Consider the following 23,034-nt stretch of genomic DNA (forward strand, 5'->3'; position numbering starts at 1 on the left):
AGAATAAACACAGAATTGTGGGTGTACTCATGACAATGTCTGAGGTATGTTACAGACTCAGCAACCCAAGCTACTTCTGTGAAAGCTGAGTGGTTAACCTTGTAAATGAGTGATGCTAAGAAAAATATGCTCACTAGGAGATGTAATAGTCTACAAACTTAATATACACTTACATTTCTAAATAGTCAGAGACAGAATGGCAGTATTTTCCTGACTGCATTTGGCCCTGAGCAAAATCAACATTCTGCTGATTAAAAATTAAGTTGCATTAAAAGAAAGTGTCAGGGTTTGTCATTTATAATTCTGATGTTGTTTTTTTTTTTAATGTATAGCAGGTTGCTAAAGAGTAATCTAAATAAATAAATAATCTTGCTTTTATGCTGCTGTAATGTGTGCCAAGTTTTAACATGCAGGTCAGATTTATGGTCAAGCTCAAAGTCCTATTAGGAGCACTTTGAAAGGGACATGCTGATACAGCCTAATTCCAACCATGCATGTATGTCACTGCAATAAAGGGAAAATTATAAAAAAAATTGCTGGTTTGTTTGAAGATCAAAATGGTGATATAAGAAATGCCTCCCTAAACTCTTTAACTAAATAAACTTAAGGTAGCTGATAATAGAAAGCACAATTGTAGGAGTGGACTGCATTTTTGCTGTGCATTCAAGTTGTAGTACCAGAACACCTGGTGTTACTGTCTTCATCCATTTAGGATGCCTTAACACGTCAGTACTTCATTTAGAGTTGAATTGTACTTTGGAATAGAACTTAGAAAAATGGTGGTTGTGTGTGAGAAAGCAGAGTGCCAGATTTTCAAGATACATAACACTGTGCATATTATGAATGACTTCCAGATTTTATGATTATGAAGATTTTATGCCATTAAGAAAGAGCCCACAAGTTCTTCACCAGAACCATGGATATGGCATAAGGCTTTGTCCTCAGTAGCTGTATTTTCACCACAACTAATTAGAAAATTATATGATCAGGTTTTAATTTCCTATCGTGAAAATCATATAATGTCCATACTGATACAGTGCTGTATATAGCACTAACTTTTCCTAGAAAGATGAATTGATTCAAGAAGAAAAGACCATCTATCATAATTGTTATTACTGGAGTGCCCCAAACACCCTGTTATGCCCCTTGTCCTTGGTACCATACAATATTACTTTGGAAAGAATTAATCAAAACCATGAAATACCTAAGGTTAATTCAATTTAATCATATTTCTATTTCTGGGAAAGTTGCAGGCAAGTTCCAAAACCTCTGTATGAATATTTCTGAAGGCAGAGCCCTTATTGCAAGTAGATCTGTGAGATTGGCTCTGAGCTGGATTTTGTGGTGTTTTTGCATGCTGTAGGGAAGATTTGTGGAAGAAAGTAGAGTCTAGATGACCATGGGAGAGAGCATCTTTCTACAACACAGAAACAAAAAAATGATTCAGAATTATGTTCTGTTCCTGAAGCCATTTTTAACTGCTTCTCTTCTAAAATATTTATTTTTAAATATGTGAGCTTCTTAAACTTACTTCTATGCTGTACTAATGTTTATTTTAAATTTACTTCTCCTGCTCATGACAGTGGGATGTTCTATGATGGAAATCATACTTACCTTATTGAACCAGATGAAAACTACACTTCAAATGTAAGTAGAACTTCTGGTAGTCCTGCTGTGTGTGTGTGTTTTTTTTTTTTTTGGTTTTTTTTTGTGGAATACAGGCATTCATTGGTACAGATCAGGCATAAGACTAATTCCCCTCATTCCCAACTCATTAACTCAGTGTCTGAGTCCCCATAATCACAGACAGAAGTAATCCTCCAAAAATCAGGTAGTGCTACATGTATATGTTCCATAACACTTGGAAGTAGAACAGTGCAGCGCTTCTGGAGGCTGAAGGTCCTTCGGAGCCAGCAGGAGATGCCTGTGAGTGTTCTGTCCCCTCCTCTGGCACTTCCCACCCTGGGTTTGTTCGATCTCTCTCCTCCTGGTTTGCTCTCCACTCCAGTGCAGCAGCTCCCTTGACTCTCACAGGTGTTCCCTGGGCAGCTCTCCTAAGTCCAGCTCTAAGTGTGCTCAGTGACTGCATTACTGTACTCACATACTTCAAATAGAAGATGAGTAACTGTGGTGTTAGCAATCCCATCACAGCTGGGAAAAGAAGAGTGTAGAGAAATGGTGCCTTGCAGGTTGCACTTTTGCTAATGTAGGTGTTGGATAGCAAGGGACCCTTTAGAACTGTCTTTTTAAGGCTCATAGGGTGGATTTATTATTGAGTTTTAATACATGCAATCTTATTAATATATGCAATTTACTATTTCAGGATGACTTCCATTCCCACTCTGTTTACAAATCCAAGTTGTTTGAGTTTCCTTTGGATGACTTGCCATCTGGTATGATTTTTAAATTTTCATGGCTATTGATTTGTTTTAGTCTAAGATCAGATTTGTTAATCATCTTTGATGGATAATCTTCTGACAGTGCATTGTTTATTTGCATATCTCTTTCCCTATTAAATTAAAAAAAAAAAACACTGAAAAAACAAATCTGAAACACTGAGAGCACTGGAAAAGAACCTGAAGAGCTGAAAAAAAACTTGAATCCAATGAATCAAACTTCTCCCAGACCTTCACATTATGATGTATGTTTCACTTAACAAGTCTTGCAGTCTATGGACTGCATTATCTGCTAGGAGTTGTAGAAAAGAAAGGACTAGGGAAGCCTAAAGGTGATGAAAATAAACCTCACATTGCCAACAGCTCATAACTTTTCATGGATTTTTCCCATTTTAAGATACAGGGTGAATATCATGGTGTGAATGTAAGTCTGAGGGACGTTATTGTGGTTCTCTGGCCCTCTAATTTCCAGTCCAATAAGCGTCTCTTCCAATGCTGGCTGTAATGCAGGTTATGCATTTAAATACAGATGACTTTGGAGGTAGAAGTGGTTTCAAGTGCTTGTAGTAATTAATCCCCCAAAACACTTGATTTTGTGTATGGAGTAAGAAGAGGTTTTTAAAAATCAGTTTTCATTTGAGAAGTTGGCTTGTTAATTGAAGCAGAAATGGCAGTATTTGTGGCTTATCACCATTCTGTCAAGAACTTGCAATTTTTACAGATGTTTTCTTACTCTACAAAGTAAATACTAGATAAAATGAAACTAGCCTTCGTAGACACTCATTTTAGTAGAAATCACCTTTAGACTAATTCTTCTTAGAGAGAAGTTACAGATGTCCAGTTCTATTGCCGCAAGTATCATTTGTCCTATGGTAACAGTGGAATCTGCGTTCCTACCATGCTGAGCATTGCCCATAAGATGAATTGCCATGTCCTGGAGCGTGGTGTGTGCAGCTTTGTTAGCTGTTAAGCAAAGCTGAATCGTTCAGAGAATTAATGAGAAAAAAAAAAACCCAAAACAACCAAGGGAATTGCTACAATTGGGTCACCTTGATTTCACTTCTGGAGAAGCAATCTTTCTGCCTCTAAACGCAACAGTTTCCCAGCTTGGTGCCTCATGTCCCTGCTGCTGATGGCCAGGCAAGGCAGAGGAGGCATAGGGTGGAAGGGCTGCACAAAGGGCTTGTGCACAGCATGCTGTCCATGTCTGTATCTGGAAGCTTACTGTGTATGTGCACCTTCCATGTGAACCGTGGTTACTCCCTGTGCTTGCAGATGGTAGAGTAATGAGAACAGTGTATTGAACATGAGGCCGACTAATCAAGTGCATCTTGTATCAGACTTTCTTAAGGGTATGTCATTTGAAAGTCTGGAAATAATGCAATCACTGCTGAGTTTAAAATAAGTCTTCTGTCTCAGACTGTTAAAACAGGAGGCTGCCAGAGCTGGTACTTGCAGGTATCTGTCAGCAGTCTTGTAAGATTTCCTAATAGTTCAATTTTACGTTTTCAAGATTCTGGAGTAAAACAATTATTTTCTGCTTTAAAAATTACGAAAAGGAATTCATTGCAAGCAGAACCCACCTGTTTCACCTTCACTGAAGCTTCTTGATTTTCAAAAGATCTGTCAAAATAAGGCTTCAGATTTTTTTCACAGAAATCTGGATATGTTTGCATAGTTTTGATTTTACTGTAGATAAAAAGTAAATAGTTGCTGGCTTTTCAGTAAAAAGTCCAGCATGTTACGAATAGAAGATGCTTCCCTTGATTGAATCAAAATCATAAGATCATAGAATAACTTAGTTTAAAATGTTGAAAAGGAGATTTCATTGTGGAATGCTAGTGGTCTGAGTTATAGAAACATTTGTAATGTGGAGAAGAGGTATGAGGTGCTCATCTGATACCTCTTTGTGTTTAGTATCTCATACATGGAGAAATAAAATGTAACTTACCGTTTGCTCTTCCACATGCCCATGTTTGTTTTTGTGAAGCTGTTTGGAAGCATTTCTCTGAGGCTTGTTGTAAAAGTTTTGGTAGTTGCTCTGGCTGCAAATCCCACCATTTTTATTTGTCTTCGGTTATTCAATTTAAGACTGTCTTTAAGTCGTGTTTCACGGACAGCAACAGCTCCAGAGGATGAGAGCTGTTCCCACTACTGTCTGCTTCTCCACCCTTTCCCCCACACGAGCTCCGGTGTTATCCCGAGCCCCGCCGCACACCTTACCCCACCTCCTCCTTCACTCCCAGCCTGTGCTGCCCTACCAGCACTGCTGCCTGCACCAAGCCTTCCCTGCAGTCTGCAGGGTGTGCTCTATTGCCTTAACTTTTCTTTTTTGTTGTTTTCTTTAAGAAATATTTGCAAGCGATTGCTTGTATTATAGATGCATTTTATTATTATATATATTTTTTGAAGTACAACAGCAGAGTCATTATTGTTAACAGCAAGCACTGTGTTAGATAATGGCATCAGTATTTCTTACGTTCCTTAATACTTTCCTAATTTGCCCAGCATAAGCAGCTGTTCCTTGATGTCAGGATTTTCTTCTTATCTTCTAAAGAGTTTGTGTATAAGCTCAGATTTCCATTCAGCACTGCATTAGGAATGGACTGGATGTATCATGAGCTTCTGTACTGATGTTAGAAAGGAAAAAAATCAAGTAGTAGGGATGACTCAATATCAGTAATTGTAAAAGCCCACTGTTTTACCACAGTTCAATAGCAATGTACTTTTTACATTCTTTTGCCCCTTAGGAATTAAACAAAGAAAGAAGCAAACTAAAAAGAAGACAGGTATTGCAGAAAAGAATAAATTGTACTGTACTCTGCAATAGCATGTAGAGGCAATGACTTTAAATAAGGAAAGCTCATCCAAAAACTTTGCATGTTTAGAGCCTTTGACTTCCTAATTTAGTAGAATGTATGTTTTCTCGCAGTCTGTGTTGAAACATATAATGCCCTGGCATTGTCTTGGACAACAGTATTTACTGAAGATGTTGTTTTTCAAGTAGTGTATAACAGATGTCCCTTCCTTTTGGGGTCACTTGAGTTGTCCTTACATTTTTTCAAGATAATATGTTCCTGTCAAAATTTCTGCTAGGCTTTTCAGCTCTGCATTTCCTGTGTGATTTTGCTGGTCATGTTATTTAGCCTGAGGGTCCCTGGCTGGAAATGGACTCTTTGTGAATTTATCCAGCTTGTGAGTTATGGCACTGTGTTAATGTGTGCTAATGTGTCAGTGTTAATGGCTGCATCATTCCCCTCAGAGATGGCTGACTTCCGATGGTAGGGAAAAGGGTCACATTTGCTGGTCAAGTTATCTGGGATCCTATACACATGTTGTAAATTACTGTTTATTGATTTAGAAGTTATATTTTTACTAGTTTCATTAATGATAATATAGAACCTCAAATGAAAGGTTGAGAGGCAAGAACACAGACTGAATTAATCAACGTACCCAAAGAACAATGAAATATAAATTTATTTTAAAAAATGTAAAGATTTGGTTTTTCATCATTCTGAGCTCTAGAGGCTCCAGGCCTTTAGGCACTAGATAGGTACCCTTGGATATTATTTAATTTATTTTGGGTCTTTTTCTTGTACAGAAAATCTTCAAGTGCACTGGTGTAACCATGAAAACATTCTTAAGCCTAGAATTGTCTGGGCCCCTCCATAGAAGGACATCTGCAAATTTCAAGCACCAACATGAGAGTATAATCCTTGAGATACAGTCAAGACAATGCCAGTTAGTCAGGCTTTGCTTTGATGGTTTGCATTATAAGTGAATAGCCACTCTGCATTAATGTTAGCCCTTACCCCTGGTAAAATTTCGTTGGATGGGCAATACAACTTCTCATTTTAAGCCTTTGCTGACATAACAGCTCTATCAAGTTCCTATTATTATTGTATTCAGTTGTATTTGAACCTCATATAGAAACTGCACAGTTAATTTGCTGTAGTATGAGAGGTAGAGCTGTACACCTGTACACCAGCAAAACTGAACTACTGAGGATTTTGTAACACAATCAAAAGTTGTCTACAAAGGTATGTGAACTGGAGTCCCTTAACTTACACAACTTCTATAGTGCTGTCTCCTTCTCTGCAGGACTGGTAAAATTAACATGGAATATTGCAGTCTTCAGTCCAGGGGAACTAAAGGATATCCAAAGTTAGAGAAAATACAAAGGAGGGAAGCTAGGCAAAGGAAAAAGATTACAGAATACAGAGTTGCAAGCACTTAATTTACGTCTCAGAAGAAGTTCTTTGTGGGGGTATGTAAATAGTAAACATGTTTATACAAGATAAGGAAGGACATTGCTGTTGTGGAGGGACAGGTGAGGGAGATACTTTGAATCCAGAAGTAAAGATGGAAAAGTAGAATTGTCATAGAATCATTGAATGATAGAATCATTTGAGTTAGAAGGGACCTTTAAAGGTCATCTGGTCCAGCAGTCCTGTAATGAACAGGGACACCTACAGCTAGATCAGCTGCTCAGAGCCCAGTAAAGCCTGACCTTCAATGTCTCCAGGGGTGGGGCATCCACCACCTCTCTGGGCAACCTGTTCCAGTGCATCACTGCCCTTTCAGTAAAAAAAAATTAAAAAAATCTTATATCCAATCTAAATCTTCCTCTTTTAGTTTGAAATAATTTCCCCTTGTCCTTTCACAACAGACCCTGCCAAAGAGTCTGTCCCCTTCTTTCTTATAGCCCCCCATGGAGTGGAAAGGGAGAGGGTGAGAACAAGTGTCGTCTTCTGTTTAGTTTATATTGTGTTCCTTTCTATCAGTGGCTAGTTGTAGATTTGGCAAAAGAGTAAACTACTTGGTGCTTACAATTAGAGGTTTTACAAATTAAAGACACAGTGGGATTAGCAGGGAAGAATATCGTATTGACAGGGAGCACTGCCAAAATCCCATAACATTTCTCCCAACTCAGACATGTTTTACTTTGTGAATATAATCTTCTTAAAGTGTTAATTCTGCCTTTCATGCTCTTCTTATTAATTTAGGTAGCTATTGCGAGAGCTCTGTGAATGCCTGCTGAATTCCCAAAAATGTGATTCGCTCTGTGGAAGCTCTGTGCTAATAATATTACATCCCCAGTATTGGTGAAGTTTTGGCATAGAATATCTGCTGTGCTTTCTGAAGCACAACACCTCCAGATCATCTGTTTCAGCAGACCAGATTATCACTAGTAGAGTTTTTAATAAGAACCCTGTTACAAGGAAGCATCTGTAACGTTGCCTCCTTTCTAACTGAAACACTGAAAAAAGGAGTTGCTATTGCATCTTATGCATGGAAGAATGCCATACTACTGTCATGAAGCACTGGGGTCACTAATTGTTGGGCTGTATTTTTGTAAACACTCAATGGGTTTGCCTGTGTTTTCTGCTTAGAGTTCTGGCACATGAATGCTACATCACAGAAGTTTGTTGTAAAGCCAAGACACAAAAGAAGGAGAAGGCAGGTATGCGCCAATGTGCTTGTTTATAAGTAATATGCTGTCAAGTTTGTTTTGTGCCTACTGAATTAATTCATCCAGGTGGAGTCCTGCTGCTGCTCCTGGACTGGCATGAGATCTCTATGTATGATACAGCTATAACAGAAAGTGGTATCTAATGCTGACAAGGCATTGCTGGACTCTCCGGTACATTGTCCATCTGAAGAGTTAAGTGCTTCTGTTGTCACCTTTCATTAAGGTGCCACTAGAATGTCAATTTGAAGAGAATTTTTGGGTGCCCTACAGTGTGTCTGTGTGGCCAAAGCATGGCACTCCCTCGCCATTACATTTATAAAAGCATAAGGCAGTTCCTCCCATAGACTTCATTTAATCTGCTGCTGAATCTCAAGAATAGCGTTTCTCTCAATAATATAAAATTTTTAAACACTGCTAAATTGCACATGGACAAAATAATAGCTAAAATATTTTATCCTATTTTGGATACATAATTTTCCAGAAACTCCTAATTAATGAAACATTTACAAATCACTTTTATGTTGCAGTGGTGACAAGTACCTACTTTATCTCACTTTGATTTAAAATAAATATTCTAAAGTGATAGTTCAGTCTCTGTTTCTTAAAGGGAAGAAGAAATTAACTTTACGTATATCTGTACCTTGAAAAGACAGAAACAATTCTTTGCTTTAGGAATGGAGCTGTGATGGTACAGGTCAAAATAGAGCTGGCTCAGGGGCCTGAACAGTGCTGGCAACAATCAAACACAGCAGTGGGAGGGGAAGATGACTTTCTCACTGACTAATGTAAGCATCTCAGATACAGAAGAGAAGTGAGAAAGACACTGAAAAAATTCCAGAAATCATTCACGTGGATCTTACGTTACATTAGGTGGCTTTCTGTCTTCCTTTAAAGTAGCCATTACTCTGCATTTTCAAACCATAATGATGTAATAACTCTCCTGGAAAAAACAGGAAAACAAGAACACCATGGAGAAGCACTGTCATAAATGTTTCTAAAAATGAAGTAAGTGTGTGAGATGGAGGTGGGTACTGCATTCGCTGTATGAACCAAGCAGTGTGCAAATAAATAATGCAGAGGTTTTTTTGTAAAAAGCTTAGAAGGATTACTTTCTCAGTGAAAAAAAGTTTGTATATGTGGGCCTCACTGAGAATTCTCTTTTAAAAACCTAAACTTGGAGTTGGTTGGGTTAAAATACTTGATTTCATTGTTTAAGCTCAAATAAATGTTCTAGAGGAGGTGAAATATGAGGACTTTATATTTGAAAAAAAATCCAGTCCATTCCTTTTCACCCGCCACAAAATACCCCAACCAGTTACACAGTAAATATGTTTACTCCTTTTTACTGCAAATCCAGACAAAACTGACAAACTTGTAAACATACAATTGTCTTCATAGTGTACATTTAAGAATTTTTTAATGTGACATAGCTAAACACAAGAAGTATTGTCAAAATCAAAAAAGAGAATTAAGACAAAAAAATATGTGTGAGAAGTTTGTTTTCTGAAGCTGTTTCTAGTTATCAGTTATACTTCCTCTGTACTCTGTCATCATTAGACTCTTTTATGGTTGTACTCTCTCTGTAGGTTCGTCAGATTCCACGTAAAATTGAAGAAGAAACAAAATACATTGAGTTAATGATTGTAAATGATCATCTAATGGTAAGACTGGCATACTTCAATATCTTTTGTTTATCAGTAGAATAAAATTGTCTTAATTTTCCTATAAGTGATAAACAATAAAGAACAACATATGGCCAGAATAAATTCACCGTGTCCCTAAGAAAAGAGGTTATGCCATTGATGGACATGCGTCTGAATTTCAGAAAGGCAATTTCACCAAGGCTGCAAGCAGGCCTGAATATCAGACAAAGCATCATAAATTAAAGCTTCGCATCAAAAGGGCAGCTAATGACAGTGGGGCTTAAGTTGATGGCTTTCTTTCGGACTTTCTTCAGCACTTGTCTTCATTGCAGCAGCTCAGCAATCAGTAATGTAATCATTGACTTTGTGCAGCTGCTGCTGACAATGGGAAGATGAATAGTGACTAGATTTTTTTGATACATCCAAATAAATGTAGAGAAACTTATTTTGTTAAGCTTGAGTACTTTCTTAGAGAAAAACATAAATGGCCTCTCTAATGTAGTGGAAAGAGACGTAAGGAAGCTTGGTATATTGAAGAAAAACAGGCTTATTGAAGTGGTAAAAGGCACAGATTTATGTCAGTGAAGTTCATTATTAATTAATAAAAGGCATAGCAAAAGAAATGATGAACTCTCCATCTTTTGCAGTCTTCAAATACGGACAGGGTATTTCTTGAAGAAATATCTTTGAACATCTGAAATAAGTGACATAATTTCCTTCCATGTAGAGGAGACGTGCTCTGGGCTTGGGCTTGTTCCTTTCCCCATGGTACATAGGTGTGTTTTGCACATTCTTTGTGTGTGCAGTAGATGTGGCACTCCAGGTGGACTCAGCCAGCAGCTCCCAGGCCCAGGGACACCTTGGTGGGATGGGAGGAGGTCACCACCACTGGGGCTGTTTCATCTTCCTCAGATGCCCCAGAGCCTTGTGTTCTGTCCACTGGCTTATGCCATGTCCAAGCTGCATCCTGCCTAGTCCTATAAACTCCATTTATTTTGTGCCTTATCCATTTCGTCCTTTATTCTATTTTTAGCTTTGCAGTCTTGTCCCTCTGTTATTTTAGTACGTGAAAATTCCTCAATTTTGGTGTTTGTTTTTTTTTCCTCCATTCCTGCTTATAAACCTTCCTTTCTCACCAGCCAGCTGCCTGGCTCTTCCTGTACACTAGACGATCCTAAATTCCAGAAAATGTTCCTTCCAAAATCAAGCATCATGGGGCTCAAGGTGGTCAAATATTTATGAAAATCTTTGCCTTTAAGTTCTGAATTCTTCTAAGATAATTGGGACCTTCATACTCATAGTGCTCATTTATGTCTGTGTTTCAGCAGACAGGAGTACCTGGAAAAGTATCTTCAGTGTTAAAGCTCATCTTTATCAGGCTGTGGTACAGATTTCACTGAAGATGCCATTGCAATCTGACTGCTAAAGTGATTTGAACCATTATGCAGTGTGATATTATAAATGAAGAAGTCCAGAAGCTAGTCTAAGAGAGAGAAGTATTGGAAAAAAAGTAGGAAATCTATTAGACTGAAGCACAGATGCAAGCATAGTTGTGGTAACACCTCTAAAGAAATCTCAGCTATGGAGGTTGAGTTGCTATTTTCTGTATTGGCAATTGGAAATTTCCTTAAAAATTGCAGATAATAAAGCTAATGAAGAGAGTAACAATGGATTCATGTTCCTATAGCGTTTTTTTCAGTGAAGATCTTAGAGTGCTTTTCTTACAACAGTTGTTGTGAAATGTATCAATAATGTGCATTTCTGAGCAATTTTCTGCTGTCATTTATTACATTCAGCACAGGACCAAACCATACATAGCAGTTCTCCTGTTGGTATAGTTAGTTTTCAGTTTGTGGGTTTTTTTTGGAAAAGGAGTTTGTTTTTCTAAATCTATACTTGTAATTTATCTGTGTTTGTTTTGCAGTGTAAAAAGCACCGCTTATCTGTTGGCCTCACAAACAGCTATGCTAAGTCAGTTGTGAACATAGCAGATTTAGTAAGTATCACTTGACTGAATGTTCTTTTACACATGAGATCATCATATGATTCTTCTTCCGATAAATCAGGAGCTGTTATTTCATGGTGTACCTAATAATAACAAATGCAAAGATCACCGATTTTCATGTAGAATTGAAGTCAGCCATGTATAGAGCCTTTGTCTAACGTAAAGCGTTAGAGATTTTTTTTGCGGCTGCAAGCATTTAAGTATCTTTTAATCAGATAGATCCCTTGAGTTTGAGGTTTAAAGTGAATCTTAAAAAATCAACTGAAATCAGAATGCACTAAAAGTTCTCCAAAGAAAAGAGAAAAAAGAAAGCCATTTGAGTAATGAGTTAGAATAGGGGCATACTAATGGATTATGTGGCTTATATTTTTGATACTAAGTAGGATAAGCTGCTGGCTCTTACATCTGGAGAAGCATTACTAGAAAAAAGAAAAAATGTTCCCACTCCTGAAAGCATTGGTTGTGGAGTATTAACCTACAACACTGAATGGATGGCTGCCAGTGAGAGGTTAAATAGTCCTGTAGAGGTGAATAGTAGTGAAAACAAAGGGGTTTTTTTTTTGATCTAAGAGATATCTCGTGTCCCTGAGGTGATCTGGACAATATGAGAGGCCCATTAATCCCAAATCTTTGAATTGTTTGCAAAGCTTCCGTAGTATTTTGTAAAAAACCTCACCTCTGTTCTATGAGCCTCTGCCTGAGCAGGACCTGAAAGGGATCTTTTTGTAGGCTAAGAGAGAGGATAGAAGAATTAGGCCTAAAATCTAGATATTACTTTATTTTCATGTTTGTGTGTTGCTTTTAAGGGAGACAAAAGCGTCTGGGGGAACCTAAAATGTGTTAGAACAAGCTAAATATTTTGTCATGTAAGAATGAAACCTGTTACAAAGAAGGGGTAAACCTCACCTTCATTCTCCTTGACATAATCTATTTGTTCGTTCTGTTAATGTACTAGATATATAAAGAACAGCTTAACACCAGGATAGTATTGGTTGCCATGGAAACCTGGGCTACTGATAACAAGTTCACCATATCTGAAAACCCCTTGGTGACCCTGCGTGAGTTTATGAAATATAGGAGGGATTTTATCAGAGAGAAAAGTGATGCAGTTCACCTTTTTTCGTACGTAACCTTGTGTGACGTTTTCTTACTTTTTTTTTCCTTTCCTTGGGGTTTGCTTATCACGAGTGCCTGACGCGTCTTCTTTCTGTTGTGTGTGTAACCCACAGTAATTCAGAAAATAACATTTCTGAGGGGAGGTGGGAAGAAGTTAAAACAGTGTACAATCTGCCTGCCAGTGCAACCAGAGGTTTTACTCTCCTTTTAGTTTTAACATATTTAGCCTGAGCTGCATGCGCTGTAACTAATTCTTGATCGTCCTGTGCAATTACCTGCTCTGTGAGCGCAGCTGCCTGGAGGGTGATGCATGGTTCTACCTTGTAGGTTCACTTCTTTAGTAGTAGAGCACAGACAGCACTGTTGAACTGTGTAAAAGCAGAACATCGCCTTCAAAACCCATGAATCTTCCTGTTTAAGAAGCACTCTGGCCTGCTTTGCTCTGTTGAATGACCTGCATGCTGCAGGATTACTGAAAGAAGCATTGGATCCTCAGAACAGTTTGTCCTCCAGAAAGACACGCACTAAAAGAATGATAAGCTGGGAGGAATTTTATCATCTCTAAACCCCTAAGTTACTTTGATAATAGGATTGATATAACAAAATATATCTACAAAATAATGGAGACATTCATGATAGGATTTTTATCCACAGGAGACAGGCCAGGTGAACTGCTCTGCTGGAGCCCTTATCCCTCTCTGCTGAAGAATAGGAAGGCATATGAACAAATTTAGCTTAAACTCTTCACTTTCACATGACTCCAGTAGGGAGCCAGGATGTGCAGCCCCAGTATCCAGCCTCTCAGAGTTTTTTGCACATGCTTAATTACTGTCATTGCTTTCCTACATGAAATTAGATCTGTAAGTGTTGCTTGCACATTTTGGTTTCTCAGTGTCTCAGTTCTCCGTCTGTAAAATGGGAATCTTTTTTTTTTCCACATCTTTCATGTATCTTTTCTTGTGAAATTGTAAGGTCTTTGGGGGAGATGTTCTCTTGAATGTTTGTGGATTGGCTAGGTCCTATTTCTCCCTGTGACTGGGACACTGGATAACACTGTAATACTATTTCCAGTGCTACCTGGACACCATTTTCACTGGTGTTCAAGATATTGTATTCATAGATTACTTAGAAATACCCAGTTCTAAAATTGTGTCCCTGAGTAAAACACGGCTGACTGTGGAGGCAAGGCAGCTGCTCTGACAGCACACCAGTTGCAAATCAGCTTCCACTTTCAGTGCAGTTAGCCCATTGTGTTCTGTTTCATGTTGTTTTTCTGTTTTCTTTTGAGAAAACAATGTGCATTGGCTTGGCTGGGTCAGCCCTCTGAAGTGGTGCAGAGCATCTTTTGCCTCCAGTAGCTGGCAATCATTCATACCAATGTGGTCAACATCAAAGGCATCATTAAATTTAGGCTTAAAGTGCAGCTGCCATTTGGATGAGATCAGCTGCAGTTCTGGGGAGTTCTCACCTATCAGGGAGCCACTAAGGCATCTCCCTTTCGTTTTTGCCACATCTGCATTGCTGAACTGGACATGTGTCTTTTTCCCCAGCCCCCAGGTGCTGGCAGCACAGTGGCCTCTCTTGCGCTCTGTAGCATGTGCCAAAGCATAGGCTTTAAGTCACTTGCTAAAGTATGACTGATAATAGAATGGTTTGGGATGGAAGAGACCTCAAAGCCCACCCAGTTTTAAACCTCTGCTGTGAGCAGGGCTGCCCCCCCCACCAGCTCAGGCTGCCCAGGGCCCCATCCAGGCTGACCTTGAGCACCTCCAGGGATGCAGCACCCACAGCTCTGGGCAGCAGTGCCAGTGCCTCACCACCCTCTAAGTGTGAACAAAAGAGTGGTGAGATAGAAAATCTTGTCTTATGCTTTCTTATATTAGATCATCTGAGAATGAGGAGGGAAGATGATAAAACTTTTCTGGGGACAGTTTGTCATGTGAGATTTGTGAGTGTTTATCTGTTATTCCCATTTTATTTTTGCATAGTTTTTCAACGTAGTGATGGCACCCGGCATTTGCTGGTTTCTCATTTGAAAATAAGATGAATACTAAGATGGGTAAGTGCAAAACTTGTGGGATGAGCAGGGTGAACTTTCTTTTCTTTTCCTTTTTGTCAAAGGGGGAGTCGATTTCAGAGCAGTCGAAGTGGTGTAGCCCACACTGGTGGAATCTGCTCCTTGCTTAAAGGCGGAGGTGTGAATGAGGTAGGTGTGGGTACTGGGATGGGTGAAAAGTAGTGGAAATTTGTCTGCACAGAATTTATCAGTGCAGTTCCTCAAAATATCTTGCTGATGCTTTGCTGATGCAGAGCTTTAGCACCACTCTGTAGGAGGGATGTCTTAATGAAGAACAGTACATGAATAAAGTTGGACATGGGTTCCAATACACTTTCCAGCAGATTTCGCAGTATTCTGTCATTCATACTTGTGATCACAATGGCAAGAAGGAAGCAGACTTTCTTTTACCGAACTTGTTTGTAAGCCAGCGTTTAGTCTTCCTCACTTGTTCATTTTCTATCTCCTCTGAAGTAATTACTTTTTTTTTTGCTTTTATTGCCTATAAATGAAAAAAACTTTGGCTGTGTCTGAGATGACAGAATCATAGAATCATTACAGTTGAAGATGACCACTAAGATCACCTAGTCCAATTGCCAACCCATCACCACCAGGCCCACTAAACCACGTCCCTCAGTGCCACATCTGCATGTTTCTTGAACACCTTTAGGTAACCTGTTCCAGTGCATTAGTACTTTTTCTGAGAAGAAATTTTTCCTAACATCCAACCTGAGCCTCCCCTGGCGCAACTTAAGGCCATTACCTCTTGTCCTAATGCTAGTTACGTAGGAGAAGAGGCCAACCCCCACCTCACTACAACCTCCTTTCAGATGGTTGTAGAGGGCAATAAGGTCTCCTCGAGCCTCCTCTTCTCCAAAGTGAACAATCCCAGGTCCTTCAGCTGTTCCTCACAAGACTTGTACACCAGACCCCTCACCAGCTCTGCTGCCCTTCTCTGTCTGGACATGCTCCAGGGCCTCAATGTCTTTCTTGTAGCAAGAGGCCCAGAACTGAACACAGTATTCGAGGTGCAGCCTCACCAGTGCTGAGTATGGAGGGAGATACATGTACCTAACTGATTACTCTTCCTACCTTACTTGTTTCTTTCAGTTTGGAAAGCCTGATTTAATGGCAGTTACCCTGGCACAGACGTTGGCCCAAAATATTGGCATTTTCTCAGACAGAAGAAAACTAATAAGTGGTAAGTTTGTATGCTTTTTCACCTCGACCCAAGAGAAAATCTTAACAAGTGGAGAATCTTACCAGTGTCTCTCTGATGTGTTTCTTTTTAATGTTTCTTACAATGTTGGAATACTATTGCTTTTCTTGTAATAAAATGAGGAGAGAGTACCATTGGTTTTCCTCTGTTTAAATGCATGATTTTCCCCTGCCCATCATTGCTGGTAGCACTGGTGTCACCATTTTGTTAAAAATAAATCGTAAAGGTGTCTATCACCATTCATTTCAGGGAGATTGATGTAACGCCCACAAACTGAATGGCTGCTATGCTACAGCGTGGAGGTAGAGAGACAGACGTTATTAGACCCAGGGATGATGACTAGCCCCCTCAGTCCTGTTACACAGGATGGATTTGAGAATGTATCTCTTTCCCTGCTTGCCTTGAATGAATTCCTCTTGTGTATTACCCAAATCTCCTGTATTTACCACTTCGCTGCTACCACTTATCTGCTATTTGTAACCTTGTGTTTCAACTTCCTAGTAGCCCATTAACCTGCAGTGCTTTAATTCTGCTATCCCTGGTCCCCACAAGCACCTGTCCCTCCCTGCTTTCACTAAACAATACTAGTTCTGTGCTTTTTAAATGTCATATGACAATTCATTGTGCTGAAAGCCTTACATTTAAAAACATAATTAATACATTGACTAACAATTGTTTTCACGGATTTTGTTTTCAGCCATTGTAAAGGCAGTGTATAATGCAGAGATACATCTGCAAACAAAGGTTACTCCAGTACACATAATTTTATTTTGAAAAATATTCAAACATTTAGGATGCTCTCTGCTACTAACAGATTCGGTATTCATTTTCTAGCTGCATACTATTAAACTGCTATAAGGAAAGGGGGAAAATAGTAGAGCTGCTGGATACTTTTGTACTGTCTCCTGTTTACAGACCTTATTATACATTTTTATGTGCATTATTGCTTCCTTTTTTTTCAATCTGAAATTTCCCCAGTCACATTAGCACAAGAGTTGAAGAGAAATAAAAAATAAGAAGTTGGATTAAACTGATTCTATTATTTACTCTGAAAATTTGGGGATCAAATATCATGACGCGGGAGAAGGCGGCAGAGCTGACTTGTGATGTGCAGGTGCTGGAGGCTGACACTGCAGTTTCTTCTGACTTCACTTAAGGGAAGGAAAAAAAAACAGAGCATGTTTTCAAAGTGGAGGATTGCAAAGAATCACACATAGATTTTGCACTGACACACTTAAAGTGTGCAATAAAAGAGCAAATGATAATTTCAATTTATATTTAAAACTGCAGTGGAATTGATTCCAATGTGATTTTTGTGATAAGAAATGTATTTTGGACTTGCAAGACTCAAGATGTAAATTTTACTTTGTTGTCAGGTGAGTGTAAGTGTGAGGACACCTGGTCTGGATGCATAATGGGAGACACGGGGTAAGACATTCGCTGGAGGGAAATCATGTCCCGCATAAAATGACATAAAGAAAAAGCATGAAAATGTTTGCCTTTTGCTTTTCCGTAGAATGTTTTCTGTGAATTGTTATTTTTCAGAAAGCAAACTATTACCTACAAAATATACTTAGAACAGACTTTTCAAATATGTGAATAAGTAACTTAATGAGAGGATATAAGGATTTTTAGTAACCATTGGTTTCACTCACAGTGTTCAGAAGGTCAACAGCCAAGCCAGGTTCTGCAAAGAAGCAGAACCATGTTTCACTTCTTTTCTTCCATGAGTTTGCTGCTGAGCTGTGGAAACAAACAAAAACTCATCCAAATTCCTAAAATACCGTGTTCAAATTTCTTGCCCATGTCTCATTTTCTGTAGTTCTACTGCAGTCTTTCATTTTTCATCCTACAGTTTGTATGGTAATGCTAGAAAAACTGCTCCCATGGGAGGTTTAATATGCTCGTGCCCACATATAGTAATCACTGAAGAGATTTTATGTAAGGACTACTGAATTTCCAGATTTCTGCTGTTAGCTGAAATTTGATGATGCTTCCTAGCATGTGTGTTCAGAACTCAATTCTCCACATTTTAGACCTGTCTTCATGCATATAAATTAGAGTCTAGTTTTAGATAGAAGTAGTATTCCAAATTTTTAAAAGAACTTTGATCTGACTTGCAAATTTTCACAATAGCTTTGTGGCCAGAACTATTTTGAACAATGTAAATCATATTTCATTCAAAACACTGGAAGTACGAGTGTATGCCTTTCTTCACTTTGTCTACCTAAAAACAAGCTAGGTAAGATTTTTCTGATTTTCGGTCTGACAGAAAGCCAATAGGGCGAGACATTCTTGATTCTTCTAAAAGGTGATTCCTCATCTAATGGTCTTTAAATTCTTTATTTGAAGTCTGAACCTTTAAAATAATTAGGCATACAACAAATGCCTGTGCTCATAGCTTATTATTTAAGGATTGTGAATTCCACATTCTCTGCAGTCTTTAGTTCTAAATCATAAACACTGGTGATGGTAAAGAACAATTATGTTTTGCAGTCTATCATTCCTGGCAATGCAGAATTATTTTATAAAGTATTTCTGCTAATTTTTTTTTTTTTTATCTAGTGGTGAACTGATGCTGAAAAGCCCCTGAGACTCCAAATTCTGTTTGAAGCATAAGTACTTTCATGACTAAGGTCCTAAGTATAAAGATCACTTAAGTCACTTTGGGAAGAACTCTTTCCCTGTGGAAAGGATCCATTCAGAGTCTCTTTGCATCAGTTGAAGCTCATATTGGTATTAAGTGCAACTCAGATTGGCAATTGCTACTCAAATGAAATCCATTCCGTGGGGCACAAGAGAGAGGGAAGCTGAAATGTTAGCTGATGTTTGCTAGAAGCACATTTTAAAATGGCATAACTCTATTATATAAAAATTCAGTGGGCCAAGAGAGCAATTTCATCTAAGAGAGGAGTGAACTATGAGCAATCTTTAAAGGACCACGTATGAAAGAGGCAGCTGTTGTCTACTGCAGTGTGTATGGGAAGAAATAAATGTATTTCTGAAACAGGCCCTTTAGTGCAACTGGTCATGTCTGTGAGAACCACACTCTGAGTATTAGGATTTATGGTATTTGGCATAAAATAACTTAGTGGAAACTTTTTGTCCTCTCACTTCACATGAGCTGTGTGTAATTGCTGAAAGATGTTTGTCAATTACTAAAATTATTTAAAATTTAAATAAAGTTGCAAGCAAATATCTTCACTCTAATTCTGAACAGTGTATTTTTAGCAGCTTTTCTGAGGTATAGTATCGTACTTATCCTCCTCTTATTCTGAAGAAAGAAAATGTACCATAAAAAGCATCTTATTTCTTCACAGGTATTATCTTCCAAGCAAGTTCTCCCAGTGCGATATTGAAGAGTATCACGAATTTTTAAACAACGGAGGTGGAGCTTGTCTTTTCAATAAGCCAACCAAGGTAAGAATTAGCTTATTATTGAGTTAGCTTAGATGAAACCAAGAAGAGTGAAGGTGACAATACTGGGGAAAAAAACCCACAGTTTAATTTTGAGGTTTTTGCTTCTCTCTGTTTTGAATTTCCTGGTAACAGCTCAGTAAGAGTAGTTTATTTTAGTCTGTACTACTTAGGAAATTTAAGTAAGATTGTAATAAGTATTTTCATGTCCAAGAGAGTTCTCACAGGCTTTGATCCCCCATGCAGTTTTATTCTGAATATTGTAAATACAGTGTGTTGCTGAATTTATTAGCTGAGACTTCCCAAGTACTTGGTAAACTTTTACGCAACTTCAATTCTAATTTACTGTGGACTGATGTCTTTGGGCGAGAATCCCTGGAAGATGAAGTAAGATTGGTTTTATTTCACATCTGTCTCAAGATCCAGACACTGCAGCAGGGGTAGCATGGCTATGCAGCCACCATTGGTTACAAGTGGTTGTGGTAGTCTTCCTCTTGTAGAAGGAAAGGTTTTTGCAGCAGCTTTCAGAAAAGATTTTGAAAACTGGGACTATTATTTTTAATGCTGGAAGAGGCAGAGCAACAGAGAAAGCCCTGAGGAGCAGGGAGTGGAAGCGATGGAGCTGCTGGGAGGAAGCTGCACAAGCATCAGTACTGCCTGAATGGCTGATACATCTCCTCCATATTTGCCTATGAAGAGTGAAATCTGAGGTCTTGCTGCAAGAGTATTGGAAATGGAATGAAGTGGGGAATATCTCCTTTTCTTTGCCTCTTCTGTCTAAATTTTTACCAGCTAAAGAGCTTTATTCACAGGAAGCATGCAAAGAGTATGAAATGATGAACTGAGACATTTCAGGGAAATAAATGCAAAGCAGGGCAAAGGAAGCTCCAGCCAAGATGTAAGCAGTTCTGCAATGGAGGATTTATTTACAGCAGGGTTTCAGTATAGTCTTGCTCCACTTACTGAAGCACATGTTAATATGTGCCAATGTGTAAAGTAATTCGAATAATGATCTTGAGTCTTTTCTACATATAATTAATATTATCCTCTATTCAATGGCTATCTTTCAAAAAGGCTAAGGCAGAAAGACAGTACCACGTGGAAAAAAGGTTCGGTGGCTGAGGTGGCCACAATGCAAAAAGGAAGTCAGTTCTGGGGTGAGCATGTTCCTCCTAGAGCAAGGGAGGAAAAGTGCCAGCCACAGAATTTCAGTAGATATTGAGAAGGGGAAGAAAATGCATGACATCTGGATAAGCTGTGTCTGCTTATCTCTCAAATGTTAGCTCCTTTTCATGGAATAACATAGCAAAGTGGAGAGAAAGCACTGTAATTGAGTAAGAAGGTGTAAGGTTTCTCATTCTTTAAAATGTTCCTGCATTTCAAAAGTTTGTTTTTTCCAGTTTCATTACAGACAGAGAAAAATGCCGATCATTTTATTACTTTGCTGAGTGGATTGTTTCCATAGAGTAATGCTGCCTTAGTTGGGCTTGCTTTAGTGATTATGTTCATATACCCATCTGTCACTCTGAAAAACACAATTACTCTGATCTCAATTTAGATTACTGGCATTTGCAATTTTTTCTAGCAGCATATGAAAATGTGAATGTCAGATGTGGAAGCCAGGGTGATTTAAACTCTTTTTTGTATTGCTGTTCGGGTTGCGTTGAGGTTATTAGCAGTGGATGTCTGTCTAATTCACAAGGCTGTCAAGCACACGTGCTTCCTAGCAAGGGTGGTGAAACACCAACTTCTGGCTTTCAAGAAACATGAGATGTGTCAAAGTGTCACGTTCGACAGTGCTCCACTGTGAGATCAGCTGTGATCGCCAGAAACAACTCCAGGAGCAGATTGATCATAAGCTCTTTTCAAACGATTAGATGAATTATATAATGTCTTTCGGGGACAAGTTATGTAATTTGCTTCCTGTTTTTGTTCTTTTATTTCACATTTAGTTGTGGCAGTGTACTGCAGGAAACTGGCAAATAAGTTGGAGCCCTCTCTTATTGCCATCTACTTGTCTGTATTGAGCAGCACAGTTAGAGATGCTGAAGAAGTTAAGACATCTGGAAAAGTATATAAGAAATGAGCAGTTTAAACAAATCTGTAATAATTGTGACAGATAATTGCTTCCTTATATATAATGTAAATGCATATTGAAGTCAAATTTCCATTTTGGTAGGGGATCCAATAATAGGTGCCAGCACGTGCCACAAGCAGCGGGCTGGTTTGTGGCACTGAGGAGGCCGTGGGGTGATGGTCCATCCTGCGGGCTGCTGGCAGAAAGGCAGCAGCTGGAGAACCACTGTACACCACTAGCAATGTGCTTGCGCAGATGGCTATTGAGCGGAGTGGTTTCTGGAATGATCCTTGTTTAAGACGTGAACTCTAATTTTAGGCTAAGGTGGTAATGCACTTCTATATCTTCTCCTTTATGTAATAAAAGCCACAATGATATTTTCTTATGTTCAGAGGAAAATTTTTTTTTGGGGGGGGGAGGGGGAGAAAGGACAGCACTACTACAAACATGAAGATTTTGACATTTTTAGTTTAGTGGGGAGACTGAAGGGAGAAGGAAGAAGGGAAGAAGTCTTTCCAGCTTCACTTATCTGCCTGTGACACATGCTTATGGAAAACTGCTGCAATTTCCCAACTGGGATAGTGGAAAAGAGAAGGAAGTAACATCCAACTGTGGCAAAAACTGGTGAAAAATCCCAGTCTCTCCTCCTCTCCCTGCATTTCTGAGCCATATGGCCCCCAAGGACTTTTTTTTATGGTTATTCTTTCTGAAGGTATATTGCAGGATTCAAGCTGGGACATGTGAATTCCAGAACCAACAGATTTACAACTCCTGTTATGATAATGTGGAGTTACTTTACAAGTTGTCCTTTACTGTCACACCTTTTCTTTTTAATTACGGCTTCTGCTCAGGCTGAATCTGCTGTGAAAATGATGCTCTAACACAGAATACACCATGTAAGTCTGTGTAACTGCTGAGTTAGATGTTGTTTGTTCTCTGCACATTTCATTTGTATTGTTTCTAATCTGCTTCTCTCTGAGTTTGGCGCCGTGTTTTGGTTAATGCATTTGGAGTGCTAGCTGAAAAAACAGCAATTATGGAATAAATATGACAACGATTCCCTTTGATTTCTGATTATGCCCTGCAGCTTCTGGATCCTCCAGAATGTGGCAATGGCTTCGTGGAAGATGGAGAAGAGTGTGACTGTGGGACGACAGCAGTAAGTGCAATGTGCTTTAAATTAGCAGCTAGGTCCTCCAGCTGCCCATCACTGCTCTTGGTGTTAAGTGGAGGCAGACAGGCAATACCAAGGTCCTGAGGCAAAGAACTCATCATTTCTCACCTTCTTCCATCATGTTTAGCACAACATGGGCCAGCTTTTGTGTTTTATCACCACTTCAATTCTAAAGAGTAATAGCAATAGCTACCTATGCAAAATCAGTCCTTAAAAATGATGAAGTATATTCCTTGATGGAAACATGACCCTGGTCGGTGCTACAGTGTTAGTATTTAATGAGCGGCACTGTGGAATTAGGAAAATGATTTCATATGTCACATAGCAACGAGCTGTGCAGCAACTTCATACCCCACAGTGCATGCTCTCTTCTGCCTCCAGGTGTCTAGCAGCTTGGTGAAGAATCTGTCCAGGTAGCATGCTAAGACAGAATGTGAGACAGATGGGGCTCGTCTGCT

The 23,034-nt window shown here is 39.0% G+C and overlaps 1 protein-coding gene across 10 annotated transcripts in view; it reads left to right on the plus strand.

The window, feature by feature from the left end:
• The window catches only part of ADAM22 (ADAM metallopeptidase domain 22), a 111,520-nt gene that overhangs the window by 56,543 nt on the left and 31,943 nt on the right, over window positions 1-23,034 (plus strand). For all 10 annotated transcript variants that reach the window (XM_021387279.1, XM_021387282.1, XM_021387283.1 and 7 more), the window contains exons 3-13: window positions 1,584-1,647; window positions 2,324-2,393; window positions 7,790-7,860; window positions 9,456-9,530; window positions 11,437-11,508; window positions 12,473-12,639; window positions 14,755-14,839; window positions 15,800-15,890; window positions 17,285-17,336; window positions 19,229-19,328; window positions 22,490-22,561. In XM_021387279.1, the coding sequence (XP_021242954.1) occupies window positions 1,588-1,647; window positions 2,324-2,393; window positions 7,790-7,860; window positions 9,456-9,530; window positions 11,437-11,508; window positions 12,473-12,639; window positions 14,755-14,839; window positions 15,800-15,890; window positions 17,285-17,336; window positions 19,229-19,328; window positions 22,490-22,561 (915 nt within the window). In that variant the 5' untranslated portion in view covers window positions 1,584-1,587. The remainder of the gene's footprint in view (window positions 1-1,583; window positions 1,648-2,323; window positions 2,394-7,789; window positions 7,861-9,455; window positions 9,531-11,436; window positions 11,509-12,472; window positions 12,640-14,754; window positions 14,840-15,799; window positions 15,891-17,284; window positions 17,337-19,228; window positions 19,329-22,489; window positions 22,562-23,034) is intronic.

The sequence above is a fragment of the Numida meleagris genome, chromosome 2, assembly GCF_002078875.1.
Source record: "Numida meleagris isolate 19003 breed g44 Domestic line chromosome 2, NumMel1.0, whole genome shotgun sequence".
Taxonomy (NCBI): domain Eukaryota; kingdom Metazoa; phylum Chordata; class Aves; order Galliformes; family Numididae; genus Numida; species Numida meleagris.